The 20,921-nt window shown below is 36.9% G+C and overlaps 2 protein-coding genes across 7 annotated transcripts in view; one reads left to right on the top strand and one right to left on the bottom strand.

Annotated features, from left to right (window-relative positions):
- The window catches only part of LOC137197450 (ovarian cancer G-protein coupled receptor 1-like), a 92,495-nt gene that overhangs the window by 9,369 nt on the left and 62,205 nt on the right, over window positions 1-20,921 (top strand). Inside the window, exons 2-4 of one of the 6 annotated variants that reach the window (XR_010931426.1) lie at window positions 4,148-4,230; window positions 4,507-4,777; window positions 5,811-5,998. The exons of 1 other annotated variant lie outside the window; for it this stretch is intronic. The gene's annotated coding sequence lies outside the window, so the exon portion shown is untranslated. Of the gene's footprint in view, window positions 1-2,086; window positions 2,998-4,147; window positions 4,231-4,264; window positions 4,778-5,810; window positions 5,999-20,921 lie in introns of those variants that run through there. 4 more of the 6 variants (XR_010931430.1, XR_010931427.1, XR_010931429.1 and 1 more) reach the window with 4 other exon arrangements.
- On the bottom strand, window positions 8,509-13,343 carry LOC137197549 (ovarian cancer G-protein coupled receptor 1-like). The gene is made up of 4 exons (XM_067611044.1): window positions 13,330-13,343; window positions 11,962-12,208; window positions 9,148-9,335; window positions 8,509-9,013 (listed from the first exon to the last, which is right to left on the bottom strand). The coding sequence occupies exons 1-4, from the start codon at window positions 13,341-13,343 to the stop codon at window positions 8,509-8,511; spliced, it is 954 nt and encodes a 317-aa protein (XP_067467145.1).

The raw sequence follows: 20,921 nt of genomic DNA on the forward strand, positions 1-20,921 counted from the left end.
GGTAGTTTAATTAAGTTACTAAGGGTGTGCCTGAATACAAATACCTTATTCAGCAAAGCACAAATAGTGTTTTTTGTTGTTTGTTTTTTTTACGAATATTTGTTTCATAGAAATATTTCAAAACTATTTGTTTTCGGGAAGAGAAAAAAACATGTCAAATATCAGCGTGCAGGTCGGTTACATCACTAGTGCCATCGTCCCGTTTTAGCTTCCCCAAAGTTGTAAATGGAACCACGTTCCAGCTAGTTGTACTAATGTACTTTACATAATCATGTCTGTCTACTTTTTCCTCTCTTCCTCTTTCTGCTTGTTACTCAAACACAGACACATATCAGCGCACAAACATGCAAAAGATGACAATGTGAAAGATCATTATTTTGTAGTCTACATTAACGTATTTTAAAAGATACGTATAACGGTTAGTCATATTATTTATCAGAATTAACTAATCACAGTAATGATGGATGAAATTGTCAAATAATTTGACCAAATCGTGACAATACATGAAGGTAATTAAACAGACTCTTCAGGTTGTCTGTCAAGACCCAACAAACAGATATCAACAACAGATCAGACACGGATCGACTTTCCAGCTACATCAATACATGAGGACATGAGGAACACATGAGGAAATAAATAAGGAGAAAACAATTAAACTAAAGAAGGAAATAAATCTGCACAGCTTCTAGCTGCAGCCAGCAGCAGGATTAGCACCTTGGAGAGCTGATCAAGTCCTGACAACTGTGTACGATGATTTTTTGCATGATTAAAATTAATGATTTAATTTTTGAACAATATTTAACAAATATTATTATTTTTAGATTACAGTGATCAGGTTTCCATACTTTCAGCAGTTAAAATCCCACTGACTTTACCTGTTACTCCCTGACTGAACAAAATGATTTTAAAGACAACCACAGTTGAACACAAAGAAATTTGCACCAAAATAATGAACAGAATCTTAAATTGGTGGTCTGGGGGTGGCCACAGGAGGGTCCAGGAGCATCAGAGGCCAGTGTGCTTGTAATAGATTGTGTGCTTTCACTTTCTGCACAAGCAGATCTGTTTCCTCTGCAGACACTCCTTCTTACTACTTAGCAAATGTGCCATTATAATAGCAATCCGCCAAGGTGCAAGTGCACTGGGCTTTTAAAGGGAATGAGAGATGACACTATGATTGATTTATTGCATGTTACACCAAAAACAAACCAATGATTAATTAAGAGACTAAGGACAACCATTTTGAACCATGCATCTGGTGCTGCAACCATTTTCTCCACCATTAAACTATCAAAAATGGATTTGGACAGGACTTAGATACACTTGCACCATGCGCTTCAGACCATGTGCTTAAGTTTGTTAAAATAGGGCCCTCAGTGTTTTACAGGATAGGTTACAATCCTCTACAGCCAGCGTGTCCTCGGCCTAGTCAAGGCTGTTGGCATGTCAAACACAAATTCACACACACAGCCAGCTAATTGTAGATACTGGAGCATCTGTATCTATTTAACCACAGGAAGTTTTCCTGAAGCGTTATGCAAAATTCCCTCTCCCAGAAACTAAAGTAAGCATGTATGCAAAAGTTGTTTTTTGTGGTAGTTTACCAGCTGCCGTACTAGACCAAGCCAATAGGTCCAAGTCACCTTCTACACAGTTAAAGCTGGTTCACCCCTGCTTGAATTGCACCTGAATAATGCTCTAAATATTAGCATTGAAGAATCAGAGGACCAAGGATGATGATGATAATGTGCCTTCTGCAATCAGCAAAAAGACCACTGATTTTCACTTTATTAGATCTGGATTTCTAGTTGCTTTGGACACTTATATCTCCAAATTGGGGTTTAATGATGATATAAGTAGCCAGAGACCATTTTCAGTGTGTGCTAGAGCCAAATGATTTTAATGTCTACACTTGAAATCTGTGTGGAATAGCTCACCATGGTGTAGAAGAGCAGAGAAGGTCAGATACCATTAAATAGCAGCGCCAAGTGGGAATATTTCAGTAATGAATGAATGGAACATCTCCTCATTTTTGTAGAGATCTTATAGAGTCAGTATGCTTCCACTTAAGTGTTTGTCAGATGGTCAAACAGTATTTGAAACCACTGGGTTGCAACTTTCCAAAATTGGTCATGCCAACTTAATGCTACTGGCCAGTGATGCAGAAGTGAGAAAGTATGTAAAACACCATAAATTCTTTCAAGGAGAGATTGTTTGAAAGTGTGCCCCATTATCCCCAAGATAATCTCGGCTAGCCCCTCCAGCTTTTCACCAAAGGTTGAGTGTGGTTGTTTAGAACAGCTATAAAAACTTTGACACACTGTACAAACTATTGTTTGTTTAAAGCATACCCCTGGTTTCAGTGCATTAATCTCAGATGGTGGTAATGTAAATGAACACAATTTAAAACACAGAGGGCTCTTTTGTCTTCTAGTGTTGATTTTTTATTTGTTATTGTCAATTATTTATTTTTCCCGCGTCGTTGGGCACCCCTACATTACCCTGGAGCTCCTGGCTTTTGCCTATACTGCCTATGCCAGCAGCCAACCTGAGCCTATTTTATTTCAGGGCCTGTTTGACAAAAGCGATTTGTGAGCACTGCTTACACACAGATGGTAAATAGTGTTACCATCCTGTTTCAGCTTCCCCTGGCCTGAACCCCTTCTTCACCCTCACCTGTCAATAAATACCTTATTTACCTTACCCCTGTCTCCTTGTCTGAGTCTGCACTTGTGTTCACCTGCTCCGCCCCATGTAACAGGTGGTGATATGTATCAAAACAAGCAAGCAAAGTTGTAAATGGAACCACGTTCCTGCATGTTGTACTGATGTACTTTGCATATTCATATCTGTCTACTTTTTCCTCTCTTCCATAGTATCAGGAACCTACTGCATGTCATCACTCACCATATTTACTGTAGACTGTTTGGATGCAGAGGACAAAACATCAAACTTGGTGTAGGGAACTCATCCAGGTGTGGTCTTGCAACTTTCAAGGTACATTTTGTGACATTATTTTTCACTTAAGAAGGAAGGGAGTGTAAAAATGACATTAGAACTGCAAACAGTCATGATAATGAGTATGCAAACTGTGACAAGTGGACAGCTTTAGACTGTAGGTGTACAGAATACTGTGATTAAACCAACTGTGTTTTATTTCATTTGCATTTTTTCACCTAAGTGTAATTTTGATGTTTAAAAGCAGTGTAACAAAGACAAAACAAAGGGTGAGAAAATAGCTAAAAATATAATAACGTTCAAAAAAAGTTGCACTATTTTGAATTAAATGAGCTGAATAAAGAAGAATGAAGAAACAAATGTTTTTATTATATTTATGTATTTCTTGTATTTACTGTATGTTCTGAGCCAACATTGATCCACATAGAGGTATTTATAGTTATATTTGCAGTTTTGATGACAGCTGAGATATGAAAGAGTTTCCTCTGCTGTGACAATATGTTACTGATGAAAAGTCAAACAGAGGGATAGAGTTATACAACCCAAGAAGAGGTTAAAGTCAATTAATGATTCCATCCCAGAAGGAATAAGTGTTTCCCAGTTCTGTTGTTTTGGACAAATGTTGCAGTTTCGTCGTATGAGTCTTAACCAGTACGCTACAGGGATGACCAGTATGTTAGTGTTGTTAAACATGGTGAATGTACCAGCCTGCAGTTGTTTCCCCTAATTTATTTTCACTCCAAAACATAGTCAGAGTGCACAATCTGTAAACAAAATATAAAATATGCAGATGATTCATAAAATGGTTTAGTCAGACATGCAAACCTCCTTGTCCAAAATCAGAGAGCACAGAGTTATTCAACTGGTGGGATGTCAAGTGCAGAAGACAAAACATCCTAGACCAATGTCTCTGTACCTTAAATTACTGAAATAACTTTATGACATTCTGTAGTAATGACCTCATATCATCATGGAAAAATATTTATGTACATCACCGGGACTTGTATTATTTGAAAAATGTTTTTTAAAGATGAAATATAGAGCTGTAATGATTAGTCAATTATGTTTATTGGTATTTTGATAATCAAATTATTCTTTCAAACATTCAACAAGCAGAAAGATCAAATATTCTCTGGTTTCAGCTTTTTAAACATTATGATTTGCTCCTTTTCTTTGTCATATGCAACAGTACGTTAAAAAATCTTTAGGATTTGCATTGTTGGTGAGAAACAAATAGTAAGCTGAAGACATCCCCGCAGGCTCAAAGAAATTGTGAGTGTAATTTTTTCACAGTGTATAAAACACTACATTTTATAAACTAAATGATTAATCAAGAAAATAATCGGCAGCTTAAACGGTTATGAAAATAATTATTAGTTGAAGCCCTGAAGAAATATTATTAGGAGAAAATGTAACAAAGACACCTTTTTTGTGGCTATAATATACACTGTATTTGTGTGAACTTGCACCTCAAGACTTTAGTGATGTCACTTAACAATGTTATGTAGATATTAAAAAACTTTCATAACCTGATCTCTCATACAACAGGTTTCACTCTGAAGAAGAAGAAGATTTCTACATCAACACCTCACAGATGGAAAGCAATGATTACAGCAATGTCACATCCCACTACTATCATTATAACTACACCTACTATGATTGTAACTACATCGACTATGATTATAATTACACCGACTATGATTTTTGCAACTCCTATTTTGACAAAGAAATTCTATTCATCTTGAATGTGGTTACATACGTAATCATTAGTATCGGCCTTCCTTTGACTCTAGTGGCCATCTACTCTCTTTATTCCCAGGTGAGTACTTTATGACTAAGATTTATTAATTTTAGGTCATGTGTCTGTCATACAGTCTGTATGACTATTTGGACCTTAAACACATGCAGTTAACATGTGTAGCTTCATTCCAGCTTCTCTTAAGGTGAAGTTAACAGCATCATTAACTTGTAGAGAACAAATTGCCGTTAGGTTTATCAGAACAATTTGTACAGCATTATTTGAGCTCATTATTTTAGGTTTTGATTAAAACAATCAATAAATATATGAAATTTTGTACAAACATTCATGGTCTCCAGAGGATGATGCCCACTGACCTGGTTGATCCGATGACTTCAAAAAGTCCAATACTTTGGTTTACAACCAAATACCAGCTAAACTAATGGTAATGTGATCTGCCTCAGCTGTATTTTGTGTTTAGTGCTAATAAACAGATGTAACATGACCCTGAACACCCCACAATCAATTTTTCACTCTACTCTACTCCATCTGGTCACAGATAAAAGGCAAAAAGCAGTTTTAGATTAAATTTTCCACTAATCACAAGATTACAATATATATTAGTCTTTTTATCTGCATGAAATCGTGGTGTGTATGTGTGTTTATACATCTATCTATTGTATGTTTTAGAAGCATAATGCACCGTAAAAACAAATTTCCCCATGAAGACAATCAATATCTATCACTCTATCTTTAGCACTTTATCTTTAACACGCTAAACTAAGATGGTCATTGTCAATTTGAGCATATTAGCATTTAGCTTAATGGACCCCTGTGCAGCCTCACAGAGCAGTTAGCATAGCTGTAGACTCTTGTTGGTGAGTCTTGTAACATTGATGGGCCAATGTGTCATATTTGATGACACATTGGCCATTGCATGAATGTTTTTTTCTGCAATTGCTGGGCAGAGCAAAATGACATATTAATCACTACGCAGAATTCCATCCACTTGTATTTTTGCACATCTTGTACAGAGATCCTAAATGAAAACACCAGAAAATTGAAAAAAAAGTTTCCAGCTGCTTTGTTTATTTCTACCATTGTTCTCTTACAGGTGCAAAATAACAATGTTGCTCCAATCTACATCATCAACCTCCTCATCTCTGACATCATTCAGCTCTGCTGCATGATCGTCTTAGTGGCAGAACCTGAGGGCGGGAAGATCTATCGAATCTTCTTTTATATTTACTACTTTGGTGTGATGGCCAGTGTTGGCTTCATGGTCTGTATCGCCCTGGAAAGGTAGCTATCTGTCTATCCTGTATGTTTTTAGCTACTTCCATGTGTATGACCATTATATTACCATATAAATCTGAATCTCCTCAAAGTCAGGAATATTCTGTATCTGATGATAGACTGTGTATCTTGTGTTACAGGTATTTGGTCATCGCATGGCCACTGTGGTACCACGTCAGAAGAACCATCAAGATCTCTCTTGTGGTCTGTGTCGTGGTCTGGACCCTTCCTCTTCCTCTATTACTTCTATACTTAATCATCTCTTATCATCCGGTAGAATATACATTATCTTTGCTTCATTCACTTGTTGTTCTCCTATGTATGGAGCTTTAGATAAGTTCAGTCAGGAAGACTATCTTTGCACACGTAGGCCATAGTTTTATATCTCATATCATTCTGCATTCACATCTCACACATTTTTACTCATTATTCCTTGGTTGTCTTTGCCAGGGCTGTCAATCGAGATATCAGTTGCTTACATCAGCGAGTCACATCTGTCCAATAGCAGTAGCAGCACACCTTCATCATAGTCTATCATCTGCTGCTGTCTTTCATGAGCTCATTTATCTCATATATTAAATATATAACAGTGTAACTTATTATTAATACTGCTATTCCCTGTTTAATTTTTTCATTACATATTTTACTAGAAATCCATTGCCATCTGGTCTGGCAAAGATTGAGATATATTGCGTTGGTTTGCATGTTTTTCTCAGTTCTCTTTCCCATAATCCTATTCTACTCTCGCCTTAACCTCCCCCTTATAAATATGATGACATCACGATGGGGTCTAATCGCCAAAGACTTTTCACATTTTCATCTCATTATGCATGTTCAATAAAATTATTGTCACTTGAAGAAACTGAGTCTCTCTTGATTGAGCTATAATCAATCATTGTTTTTGTACACTATACTATATACAACTTATCAAGTAGTAACCTTAAGCTCTTAGCAATCATACGTTATCCTCTGAAAATGCATGTTTTTCTTTATAAAGTGTCACCCTGCAGAAAGTCAAAGTACTTAAAGACATTCTGGGAAATATGTTTTTATTTGATCTCTGTTGTCAGCTGATTACTGCAACAAGTTTAACAAGTTTAAGAAGGGGGAAATGTACAGTAGGCCTCACTACTGTAACTTGTATTGAAAAATATTATATAATTTCTGCCCCAAATTATTATCTAAAAAAGCATCACGGTCATTAACACAAATGAACATAATAAGGTTATTTGAAAAAAAAAATGCCTCCATGGTATTACACAGTAGAGTTGAACTATATGATGATATATACCACAGACAACCAGAGATTTTGTTGATTTGTCAGGTTTAATTCACAGAGTTAGTCTAAAGCATTTACAACAAGTATTTCTCATTTTTGTGTAGAAAATATTTTTATTGAATTTCCAGGAAATTTACAATTTCTAGTACTGTGATATAATATTTTATCTATATTGCCAAGCCATAGCATTCCCACCACAAAATCCCCCAAAATATAACTTACATTAAATTAAAAAGTAAATCATATGTGGTTTAATTTTTTGTTGAACAAAAATACCCGCCACCTCCCCCCACCCACCACACACACACACACACACAAATGATTAACATACATTATTTTATAAGTAGGAAAAAAAAAAAGTAACACAGAATACCCCCCCAAATAATAATATAGATTAATAATAAACTACAATGTGTATGAGAGGCCAAAGAAGAAGAAAGTCTATAGACATGATATGATGCTCTCCTTGTAGAAATACGACAGAGTGTCAGCTATAATAACAGGGTGATCATAGTATTGAACAGCTCAGTTGATCAACAAGAAATATCTGGTTTGCTTCTTTCATTAAAGGGGACATAACATGCACATTTTCAGGTCAACTTTTTTATTTTGGGGCTCTATTGGGGCTATTGGAATATTTTTGCATGATGTACAGTTCAAATAAATTCCTATTTATCTTATACTGGCCCTTTATGAAGCCCCTCAGTTCAGCCTCTGTCTGAAACAGGCTGTTTTAGCTCCTGTCTCTTTAAGGGCCCCTCCTGATGAGCCCACTCTGTTCTGATTGGCCAGCTCATGGAAGCTGCCCCTTGGCAGACTTAAATTATAACTATAAATGACAGAAAAGAGAGAAAAACATACATTCAGGAACGTAACCTGCTTACTGTGGACATGGTCTAAGTTTTATTGTTTTTGTTTGACAGTTAAATTGGTGTGTCTGTGTAGTCTAGCCTTTGTCTATAAACCCTCCCTTTGTGTCACTAGTCAGGTCAGTTATGTTCAGTCTTAAGTTGCTGTTTGTTTAGTTCTCCTAAATTTAAGTTAAAGCGCCCTCGTTTTAGAAATTATGTTTATTATATTACATGATTATTTGCTCATTCGAAATGAAATTGTAAATAATTTACTATTTTTGTTTTTCACACCTGTTTTCCTCACCGCTAGGTCCCTGACACTACTGTTAGGTGTCTTATTGGAAATAGTATCGATAGAGGACAGTGACCTTGTCTCTTTCCTTTTTTCATGTTGATGATCTGTTGTTATCATCGTTGTCCATTATGCAACAACACAGAGAGGCCAAAAGCTTGTCCATGGTCTCCTTAATGAAAACATACAGAATCAAGTCTGCAAGAGGACTGAACTCAAGAAGCATTTCAGTCAGTTTGCGGAAGTCATGATTACTTTGGGCTTTGTATGACAGTAACACGATTATTCTGGGTAGAAACAGCAGTGTGTAGATGAGCACCACCAGGACCAACATTCCCACAATTCGTCTTTTTTCATCAGAGGAGACCGAGATGGCTGCAGACAGGGCTTTAAGGGTCCCACCCAAGAAGAATATGAGAAGTGGGAAAGGAATGAGGAGGAGGACAGCAAAAATAATGTCTGAGATCTCAAAGTTAACCATGAAATAGACAGAAAGGACAGAAACAAGAGGAAGGGTCCAGACCACGACACAGACTGCAAGAGAGATCTTGATGGTGCTTCTGACGTGGTACCACAGTGGCCATGCGATGACCAAATACCTGTAACACAAGATACACAGTCTATCATCAGATACAGAATATTCCTGACTTTGAGGAGCTTTAGATTTATATGGTAATATAATGGTCATACACATGGAAGTAGCTAAAAACATACAAGATAGACAGATAGCTACCTTTCCAGGGCGATACAGACCATGAAGCCAACACTGGCGAGCACACCAATTTCATAAATATGAATGAAGGGGATACGTATATCAAAGTTCACACGTTCTGCCATTTTGACGATCATGCAGCAGAGCTGGATGATGTCAGAGATGAGGAGGTTGATGAGGAAGATTGGAGCAACATTGGTATTTTGAACCTGCAAGAAAACATTGGTAGAAATAAACAAAGCAGCTGGAAACTTTTTTTTTTTTTAATTTTCTGGTGTTTTCATTTAGGATTTCTGCATGAAATGTGCAAAAATACAAGTGAATGGAATTCTGCGTAGTGATAAATATGTCATTTTGCTCTGCACAGCAATTGCAGTCAGAAACATTCATGCATTGGCCAATGTGTCATCAAATTGGCCATCACATTGGCCAATCAATGTTACAAGACTCAACAACAACAAGAGTCCACAGCTATGCTAACTGCTCTGTGAGGCTGTACTTAGGCACAGTGGTCCATTGAGCTAAATGCTAATTTGCTCACAATGACAATGACCATCTTAGTTTAGTGTGTTAGCATGCTAAAGATAGAGCGATAGATATTGATTGTCCTCATGGGGAAATTTGTTTCCACTGTGCATTATGCATCTAAAACATACAGTAGATAGATGCATGCACACACACACACACGATGATGTCATGCAGACAAAAAGACTTATATATCGTGATCTTGTGATTAGTGGGCAATGGAATTTAAAACCGCTTTTTCTAAGTGTCTTTTATCTGCGACCAGATGGGAGTAGAGTGAAAAATTTATTGCAGGTGTGTCCAGGGTCATGTTAAATCTGTTCAGTAAACACAAAATACAGCTGAGGCAGTTTGCCGTGTGATTAGTTTAGCTGGTATTTGGTTGTAAACCAAAGTATTGCACTTTGTGACCTGATGATGGCACTAAAGCAAAATTCAGGGGATCAACCAAATCAATGGGCTTCATCCTCTGAAGATCATGGGTACATCTCAAGTCTCTTATTTGCTCTTTCCTCACTCCTCGCTCCTCGCTCCTCTCCTGAACAAGAAGTTGTTCCTGGTGCGCCATTTTGACAGGTGTCCCAGGTCTCTTATTTCTGCTCCAAGGAGCAAGGATCGAGGAGCGAGGAGTGAGGAAACACGGGAGCAGCCTTCAGGGGAGTCTTTTTCGAGCCGACACGCCCCCTTATTGAATATCAGTTATTGTAAGTTCATGTTTTATGTGTTTTCTGATTCATCATCTAGTTAAAAAATCTGTTAATTGTAGGTCTTATCGACAAAGCCATAAACAACTTTCTTCATTTATTAGAAAGATTTTCTTTTCATAATCTGTTATTTCCCCCATTAAACTGTTTCTTGCTGACAGAGAGACTCTTTCTGACTTTAATTTATTTATTTAATAACAGTTAAGCACATTTATATTTTACATCATTTATCGTCATTTCCATTCAGTCACATGAGGCTGCAAATTCCTGAGCGTCGGGCTTGATATGAGTTAGATAATGTCCATTTTCCCCGAAACATTTAGCCAAATACAGATTTTCCAGTGTTCAAAAGACACATGATCATATTCTGGGTTATTAATTAATGAATTCACAATCAGAATATCATAAATAGGCTACAATTGCAAATAATCAATAAATAGTATGAACGCATTCTGCAAGTAGACATGGTTCCTGTGCCTCTAAGCAGGACACAGTACACAGTGTAAATACAGAATACAGGTTTTTATTTATGTTTGTTTTTATTTAGGTGTAACAGGTAACAGGCTGCAGAGAGGAAACAGCTGCTGGCAGTGATAACTGTGCACCTTTATTAGTATTATCACAGTGCAAATGTGTGCAGACACAAACTCCATCAGAAGTTTCTACAGCTGTTATAGCCGACTGACAGCTGATCCAGCTGTGATCAGCTGCCGCTGTCATCACATGATGCTTCAGAGGGGAGGACTCTAAAAACACATTTCTTGGTTTTCCTCTCTCCTCGCTTGGTTTCCTTGTGTCTCTCCTTGCATCCACGGTGGAATGCACCCCATGAATAACTACAAAATTTCATATATTTATTGATTGTTTTAATCAAAACCCAATTAAATGAGCCACAATAATGCTGTACAAATTGTCCTGACAAATCTTTTCTGACAATTTCTTCTCTACAAGTTAATGATGCTGTTAACTTCACCTTAAGAGAAGCTAGAATGAAGCTACACATGTTAACTGCATGTGTTTAAGGTCCAATTAGTTTAAATTTATAGGTCATTACAAGACTTCCTTCCAGCCCCCAAGCAAGATGAAGATTCTTTACAGACATACTGTATGACAGACACATGACCTTAAATTAATAAATCTTACACTTGGGACACACAGCCTGCATGAACCTCAGCAGTGTGTGTGCGTTGCTGAACTGTTGCATCACACAGACAGTGTTGCTGCTGCGGTTCTTCTGCTGCCAGCTCTATCTTTCTACATAGAGTTTGGCTTTGATAATGGCTATCAATAATAGCATGTTTCATATAATTTCATTATACATTTCAGTTATATTTAGTTTAGTTGGAAAAAGATTCAGAAGCGTGTGCTCAATTGTTAAAAATAAAAAGTGGCTTTCTTTCTGACAGGCATGGTCAGGTCTGGTTGGGGATACTTTTGTGTCAGCCACATACACTCCTCACACAGGACGTGTTCTTTTATTCATTATATTAATCATTTAACCAGTTAAACCCCGCTCCAAAAAAATAGGTGAGACCTCGAATCTCTAGATGATGTGCTGCGTGTCTCACGGGCTGTGTGTCCCAGGCGTTAGTCATAAAGTACTCACCTGGGAATATAGAGAGTAGATGGCCAGTAGACTCAAAGGAAGGCCGAAACTAATGATTACGCATTTCATTGCATCTAAGAAGAATTCTTCTAAGCCATCACCACTGTAGTCGCTGTAGTAGGAGCTGCTGCTGTCACCATTGTCGGTGTAGTTATAATCATAGTCGGATGTGACATTGCTGTAATTATTGCTTTCCATCTTTGAGGTGTTGATGTAGAAATCTTCTTCTTCTTCTTCAGAGTGACACCTGTTGTATGAGAGATCAGCTTATGGTTAAGTTTTTCAATATCTACCTAACATTGTTAAGTGACATCCCTAAAGTCATGAGGTGCAAGTTCACACAAATACAGTGTAAACTGTGAAAAAATGGCTCACAATTTCTTTGAGCCCGTGGGGATGTCTTCAGTTTGCTATTTTTTTCCAACCAACAATCTAAATCCTAAAGATTTTTAATATACTGTTGCATATGACAAAGAAAAGGAGCAAATCATAATGTTTAAGAAGCTGAAACCAGACAATATTTGGTCTTTTTGCTTGAGGAATGGTTGAATAATTGATTATCAAAATACCAATACATATAATCGACTAATCGTTGCAGATCTATATTTCATCAAAGGACAATTTTTCAGATAATACAAGCCCTTGTTATGTATATAAATATTTTTACATGCTGTTGTGAGGTCATTACTCCAGAATTTCATACAGTTGTTTCATTAATTTAAGGTACAGAGACATTGGTCTAGGATGTTTTGTCTTCTGCACTTGACATCCCACCAGTTGAATAACTCTGTGCTCTCTGATTTTGGACAAGGAGGTTTGCATGTCTGACCAAACCATTTTATGAATCATGTGCATATTTTATATTTTGTTTACAGATTGTGCACTCTGACCAAGTTTTGAAGTGAAATAAATTAGAGGAAACAACTTCAGGCTGGTACATTCACCATGTTTAACAACACTAACATACTGGTCATCCCTGTAGCGTACTGGTTAAGACTCATACCACAAAATTGCAACATTTGTCCCCAGTTTGATTCCAGCAGATCTTAGATGTATGTCATCCCCATCTCTCTCTCTCTCCTCATTTCCTCTCTGACTCTACTGTCTCCTCTTAATAAAGGCTAAAATGTACCAAATCACCAAAAATAAATAACTAACAAATAAAACAAAAAAACTGAGAAACGCTTATTCCTTCTGGGATTAAATCATTAATTGACTTCAATCTATCTTGGGTTGTATAACTCAATCACTCTGTTAGACTTTTCATCAATAACATATTGTCACAGCCAACATGTTCTAACTCCCAACTTGTCACATATCGAAGCTTGGTCAGGACCCCGTGGTGTCACTTTTTAACGCACGGAGTACCCCTTTAGCGTCATTTTCAACGTATTACGGCAGTCACTACTTTGTCATCTTATTTAGACGTCATCATAGCATCTATTCCAGACATTGTGGGAGCTCAACAAAAGTCTATCAGACTACCCAGTGTGTTAAAAAGTGACGCCACGGGGTCCTGACCAAGCGATGATATGTGACGAGTTGGGAGTGAGAATGGGCTGTCACAGCAGAGGAAACTCTTTCATATCTCAGCTGTCATGAAAACTGCAAATATCACTATAAATACCTATAGGTGAATCAATGTTGGATCAATACAAGAAATACAGATATATAATAATGAACATTTGTTTCTTTATTCTTCTTTGTTTAGCTCATTTTATTTAATTCAAAATAATGTAAAGTTTTGAATGTTATCATCTTTTTAGATATTTTCTCACCCTTTGTTTTGTCTTCGTTTTTATACATCAAAATTACACTTAGATGAAAAAATTCAAATGAAATAAAACACATTTGGTTTAACCACAGAATTGTGTACACCTACAGTCCAAAGCTGTCCACTTGTCACAGTTTGCATACTCATTATCATGACTGTTTGCAGTTCTAATGTCGCTTTTACAATCTCTACATACACAAGTGAAAAATAATGTCACAAAATTTACCTCAAAAGCTGCAAGACCACACCTGGATGAGTTCCCTATACAGAGGTTGATGTTTGGTCCTCTGCATCCAAACAGTCTACAGTAAATATGGTGAGTGATAACATGCAGTAGGTTCCTGATACTATGGAAGAGAGGAAAAAGTAGACAGAAATGAATATGCAAATTACATTAGTACAACACGCAGGAATGTGGTTCCATTTACTTGTTTTGATACATATCACCACCTGTTACATGAGGCGGAGCAGGTGAACCCAAGTGCAAACTCAGACGAGGAGACAAGGATCAGGTAAATAATGTATTTATTGACAGGTGGGGGTGAAGAAGGGGTTCAGGCCAGGGAAAGCTGAAACGGGGCTTTTGGCTTGGTCTAGTAGGGCAGCTGGTAAACTGCCACAAAAATCAATTTTTGCGTACATGCTTACTTTAGTCTCTGGTGGAGGGAATTTTGCAATTTTGCCTCAGGAAACGTGCCTGTGGTTAAATAGATACAGATGCTCCAGTATCTACAATTAGCTGGACATGAGGCCTAGGAAATGCTGGCTGTAGAGGATTGTAACTTATCCTGTAAAACACTGAGAAAAACATTAAAAATTAACTGATCTCAGAATATGTAAAACCCTCAAAGATGTCACATACAAGGTTGTGGTTTCATCTTCTCTTTGAGACTTTGAAATTAGAATATTATAAAACTCAGCTTTCATCACTTTCAGGAGTTCCTGGAACAATGTTTTTAAACAGTGCCACTACATTTATGCCCATTCTTGTCTGTTCCTATTCATCCTTCTTTCCCTCAGTTTTTTTTCCAAAATACTGTATATTTTCCGTGTTGTTATCACAAGTTTTTCATACTATTTTGCATGTTACACAGTCAGATACTTGTATTTCTCACATGCAAAACTTGTTTTGAGGGGAAGAGAGGGAGAAACTTACTGGTTGGACTGCAGTAAACTGTCATCATTTGCAAGTTAATTTACATGATTGTTTGCATCTCTGTTTTCCTTGTTTTGTATCACTACATTAACTGTTTTTATGTGATGTATTTATATTTATATATATGGATTTATATGTATTTATTTTTTTTATTTTTTTCTCCCTTCTCTTTCACTCTAATTGAAATAGAGCAATGTGAGCAAAGTATAATTTGCCAATGGATGAATGCAAGTCTAGAAAACTCATTTGAGCAACTATTTGCCAAATTTAAGAAATGTTTATTCTTTTATGTTTTCTTTTTTCTTTTTGTACACCAACACAAATGTGTGACAGTGTGTTAGGGGCAAGGAGGTGGATGATGGCTAAAACAAAATCAAAATGTAAATTAGGCTTAATACTTCAATCAACATGGTCATCAACTATAATGGACTGGGAGGACTGGTCCCATAGGCCCTTAGGTGCCTGGGGTGGGTGGGGTGCGGACCCCTTGTTGGCATGATGTGGCCTGAACGCCCCATGGCCTAAAGCAGTTGTTATCATCAGTAGTATTCCAAAAGTTAAAAACAACTTGATATCTTAATTCTGTATATGATGAGTGAGATTTGCATAGCCAGTTATAACTGCAATGGTTTGGCTGATACCAAGAAAAAAAGGAAGGTTTTTGCATGGCTAAAAGATAAAAACTACGAGATTTATTGACTACAAGAAACACATTCCACACCCGAAGATGAAAAACAATGGGCTGATGAATGGGGAAGTGATATTTTTTACTCACATGGTCAAAGGAATAATAAAGGGGTCATGATAATGGTTAAGAATATAAATAATACTACTTTTAATGCTCTACAAATAGACTCAGATAGTAGATAGGATCTTTGGGCTTTTGTTGCAAAATATACAGATATATGATCCTATAAAATATCAAGTTATTATGGTAGGTGATTTTAAAATAGTTTTAGATAACAACATGGACAGAAAAGGACCCCACAATAAAAACTATCATCCAAAAGCTCATGATGCTACAGAGAATTTAATGGCTCCATTAGACCTTATAGATATATGGTGGATGAACAATCCACAACAGGTAAGATACACCTGGTAAAGAATAAACCAGGTAGGTAGGTTAGACTACTTTTTGGTTTCCTTTAAACTGATTACCTTAGTCAAAAAAACTACAATTAGTGATAAGATTAGTTCAGATCATAACCTTATTGGAATAAATATGATTACCTCTAAACATAAGAGAGGCCCTGGATATTGGAAATTAAATCAGTTACTCTTAGAAGATAAGGTTTTTATTGAGGCTACTAAGATTTTGCTGAAATCAATCAAACTTTTGTTCTTCAAACCTTTATTGTTATTCTTATGTTTTTGGCAAGCTTTCTGCTTTTTCTACAAATATAAAAATGTTAAGCTCTTTCAGGACATTTGTGGTATTACTTTTCATCTTTCTAGCATATTTCAGTGATTTTATATAATTTTTAAAAATATTAAAATTTATAATGGAAAGTCTATTCGAGGAATGTTTGAAAGCTAATATCTCAAAAACTAAAAGTGCAAAACTATTCATACTTCATGAACAGGTGTCCCTTGTGGAAATGCTTAACATATTAAAACATGGTACCGATAGCACCGCTATGTCGCCAGTTATTACATGTTTTATGTTTTGGCTAATAACTCATGAACAGTAAGGCCTATCAAAACAATATTTGGATGATGCTGATCAGACTGATATAGGCCAAGCCTATTTCCGCTGTTGGGACTTGGTAGGAGCAGTTTGGTTATTAGCAATAATTAATAATTACCGAAGATAAATATCAATTATGAAAAAATAATAAAGTTATTGATGTAAATTAGTAACGATGGTGCACTACCTTGTGGTCAGGGACCAATAACCAAAACAGTGAAATCAGTCTCAAAAGGGGTGTTCACTTTAAGAATGTCAATAACTGAGAGACATTAACATTTATAAAGATGAACAGTGAAGGTCTGAGTCCGAGCTCTGACTCTCTCAATCAGCTACTTTTGACGATAAATGAGCACAATAATCACAGAAGACTTCTTTTTAAAGATATAACAGTGTTTATTAAACAATAGCAAAGTTAACAAAGTTAGCTGTTGCTTTGCTTTTGCTTTGATCTATAAATCACTATCCTAAAATTTAATTCCACCTAAGCAATAACAACAGCTATGTACAGTGAAACACATGCAAGTGGGAGCGTGCACGTGTGTGTGTGTGTGTGTGTGTGTTGCAAGATGGCGAATGTGATCTGAGAAGATGACGTCATGTGAGATTTAAGATGGCTGACGTGATCTCGTGAGATGACGTCACGCCATCTCAAGGATGGCGGACGTGATCTCTGGAGACGAAGTCACATGAGAACCAAATGTTTTGGCTAAACAGTAGCAGGATGGAATCGCCTGGGCGTTGGCCTCTCTGCACTTACCCACTTCAATGTATAAAACACACGTGTCTGATGGTAGATAACGAGGGGCAGATCGGTGCTGTGTCCCATGCTATCTGACCGTCAGATGTGTAAGAAAAGTGGAGACCATGATGTCACTCTACGATAATGTAGCACATAAAAACTGTAAATGAAGTGATACAAAACAAGGAAACAGACATGCAAACAGTGACAGCTCACTGCTGTCCAACCAGTAAGTTTCTCCCTCTCTTTCCTTATATTCAACTTTGACATGTGAGAAATACAAGTATCTGTCATAAACAAATAGTATGAAAAACCTGTGATAACAGCACAGAAAATATACAGTATTTTGAAAAACAAAACTGAGGGAGAGTCTTTGGAGACTAGTTAGAGCAGCTTGATAATAAGGAATTGCAATAATCCAGCCTAGAAGTAACAAATGCGTGGACTAGTTTTTCTGCATCTTTTTGGGACAGGATGTGCCTGATTTTTGTGATATTGCGTAAGTGAAAAAAGGCAGTCCTTGAGATTTGATTTATGTGGGAGTTAGAGGACATATCCTGATCAAAGATAACTCCCAGATTCCTTACGGTGGTGCTGGAGGCCAGGGTAATGCCATCCAGAGTAGCTATATCATTAGATAATGTGTTTCTAAGGTGTTTAGGGCCAAGCACAATGACTTCAGTTTTATCTGAGTTTAGTAGTAGAATATTGCAGGTCATCCAGGTCTTTATGTCCTTAAGGCATGCTTGGACTTTGTTTAACTGATTGGTTTCATCTGGCTTCATTGATAAATATAATTGGGTATCATCTGCATAACAATGAAAATTTATGGAGTGTTTCCTAATAATATTACCTAAAGAAGGCATATACAAGGTGAATAGAATTGGTCAGAGTACAGAACCTTGTGGAACTCTGTGTCTAACTTTTGCCTTCACGGAGGATTCATCATTCACATGTACAAACTGAAATCGGTCTGATAAATAGGACTTATACCAGCTTAATGCAGTTCCTTTAATGCCAATTAAATGTTCCAGTCTCTGCAAAAGGATTTGATGGTCAATTGTGTCGAATGCGGCACTAAGTTCTAACAGGACAAGTATAGAGACAAATCCTTTGTCTGATGCAGTTAGGAGGTCATTTGTGACTTTCACCAGTGCTGTCTCTGTGCTATGATGCGCTCTAAATCCTGACTGAAAATCCTCAAATAAACTATTGTTATGTAGAAAGTCACATAACTGATAAGAGACTGCTTTCTCAAGGATCTTAGAGAGAAATGGAAGGTTAGATATAGGTCTATAATTGGCTAAAATGCCTGAATAAAGAGTAGGCTTCTTAAGAAGAGGTTTAATTACAGCTACTTTAAAGAACTGTGGTACATAGCCTGTTACTAAAGACAGATTGATCATATCTAGTAAAGAAGTGCTAACTAAGGGTAAGGCTTCCTTAAGGAACCTAGTTGGGATGCCGTCTAAGAGACAGGTTGATGGTTTAGCTGAACAAATCATTGAAGTTAGTTCAGAAAAGTCGACTGGAGAAAAACAGTCCAAATATATGTCAGGATTTACTGCTGTTTCTAAGGTGCCTGTGTTTGGGGAGAAAACGGTGCCTGTTGAGGGCAGGAGGTGGTTAATTTTGTCTCTAATAGTTAGAATTTTATCATTAAAGAAGATTTTAGAGGGTAAAGAGCCAGATATTTCTCTCAGGAGTTGGTAGAGAGCAAAAACAGAGCTAAAAGAGAGTGAATATTGGACTTACATTCACCAGGTGAATGAGACTAACCTTTGTCCTAATGTTCATGCCTTTTTCAATGCTCCTGCAGGCTTTATAGCAAGAATGCCAATTAAACAATCTTCACAAAGTACAACTTCTCTCTTCCTTAGAAGCCTAAGTAGAGGAACCTCCTGTGTGTCATTCTCACCACATTACTGCAGATTGCAGAGGACAAAGCATTAAACTTTGGTTTAGGGAACTCATCTTCATCTTGGGATCTACAGCTTTCAAAGGTAAATTTTGTATATTTTCTGTGTAGTTTTTTTTTGTTTTACTGTCATCCAGTGTAGAGGCAATAATGGTATAATTCTATGTATAATGTATCACATAAAAACTGTAAATGTAGTGATACAAAACACGTAAACAGAGATGCAAACACTCATGAAAATGAACATGCAAATAGTGACAGTTCACTGCTGTCCAACCAGTAAGTTTCTCCCTCTATTCCCTTCAATACAAATTTGACATGTGAGAAATACAAGTATCTGTCTGTGTCATAAACAAATAATATGAAAAACATGTGATGACAACTCAGAAAATATACAGTATTTTGAAAAACAAAACTGAGGGAAGGTAAAATGAACAGAAACAGAGAAGAATGAGCATAAAGGTAGTAGCACTGCTTAGAAACTTATTCCAGGAATTCCTGGAAATGATGAATGTTGAGTTTTATAATATTTTCATTTGAAATATTCAAAAGTTTCTGAGTTACTTTCATGACAATGTTCAAACTCAAAGAGAAGATAAAACTACAACCCTTTATGTGACATCATTGAGGGTGTTACATATTCTGTGTGGTTTTGGCCAAATGGAGAGTGATGTGATGTCAGATCAGTTAATTGCAAATGTGTTTCTCGGTGTTTACAATCCTACAGCCAGCGTGTCCACGGACTTATCAAGGCTGTTGGCATGTCAAATATGAATTCACACACACAGCCAGCTAATTGTAGATACTGGGGCATCTGTATCTATGTAACCACAGACAGTTATCCTGAGGTATTATGCAAAATTCCCTCTACCAGAGATTTAAAGTAAGCATGTTTACCAAAGTTGGCTTTGTTGACAGTTTACCAGCTGCCCTACAAACCAAGCCAAAAGGTCCAAGTCACCTTCTACACAGATAAAGCTGGTTCACCCCTGCTTGAATTGTATCTGATGTTTCAGCCTATTTCATTTCAGGGGTCTGTTTCACAAAAGCGACTTGTGAGCACTGCTTACACACAGATGGCAAATAGTGCTACTATCCCGTTTCAACTTCCCATGGCCTGCACCCCTTATTCCCTCCACCTGTCAATAAATACCTTATTTACCTTATCCCTGTCTCCTCGTCTGAGTCTGCACTTGTGTTCACCTGCTCCGCCCCATGTAACAGGTGGTGATATGTATCAAAACAAGCTGGCAAAGCTGTAAATGGAACTATGTTTCTGTGTGTTGTACTGATGTGCTTTGCATATTCATGTCTGTCTACTTTTTCATCTCTTCCATAGTATCAGGAACCTACTGCAAGTTATCATTCACCAGATTTACTGTAGACTGTTTAGATGCAGAGGACGAAACATCAGACTTGGTGTAGGGAACTCATCCAGGTGTGGTCTTGGAGCTTTCGAGGTAAATTTTGTGACATTATTTAACAGTCATGGAAATGAGTATGCAAACTGTGACAAGCAGACAGCTTTGGACTGTAGGTGTACAGAATACTGTGGTTAAACCAACTGTGTTTTATTTTATTTGCAATTTTTCCACTAAATGCAATTTTGATGTGTAAAAGTTGTGTAACAAAGACAAAACAAAGGGTGAGAAAATAGCTAAAAAGACAATAACATTCAAAAAA

This window comes from Thunnus thynnus, chromosome 14, assembly GCF_963924715.1.
Source record: "Thunnus thynnus chromosome 14, fThuThy2.1, whole genome shotgun sequence".
NCBI classification, from domain to species: Eukaryota; Metazoa; Chordata; class Actinopteri; order Scombriformes; family Scombridae; genus Thunnus; species Thunnus thynnus.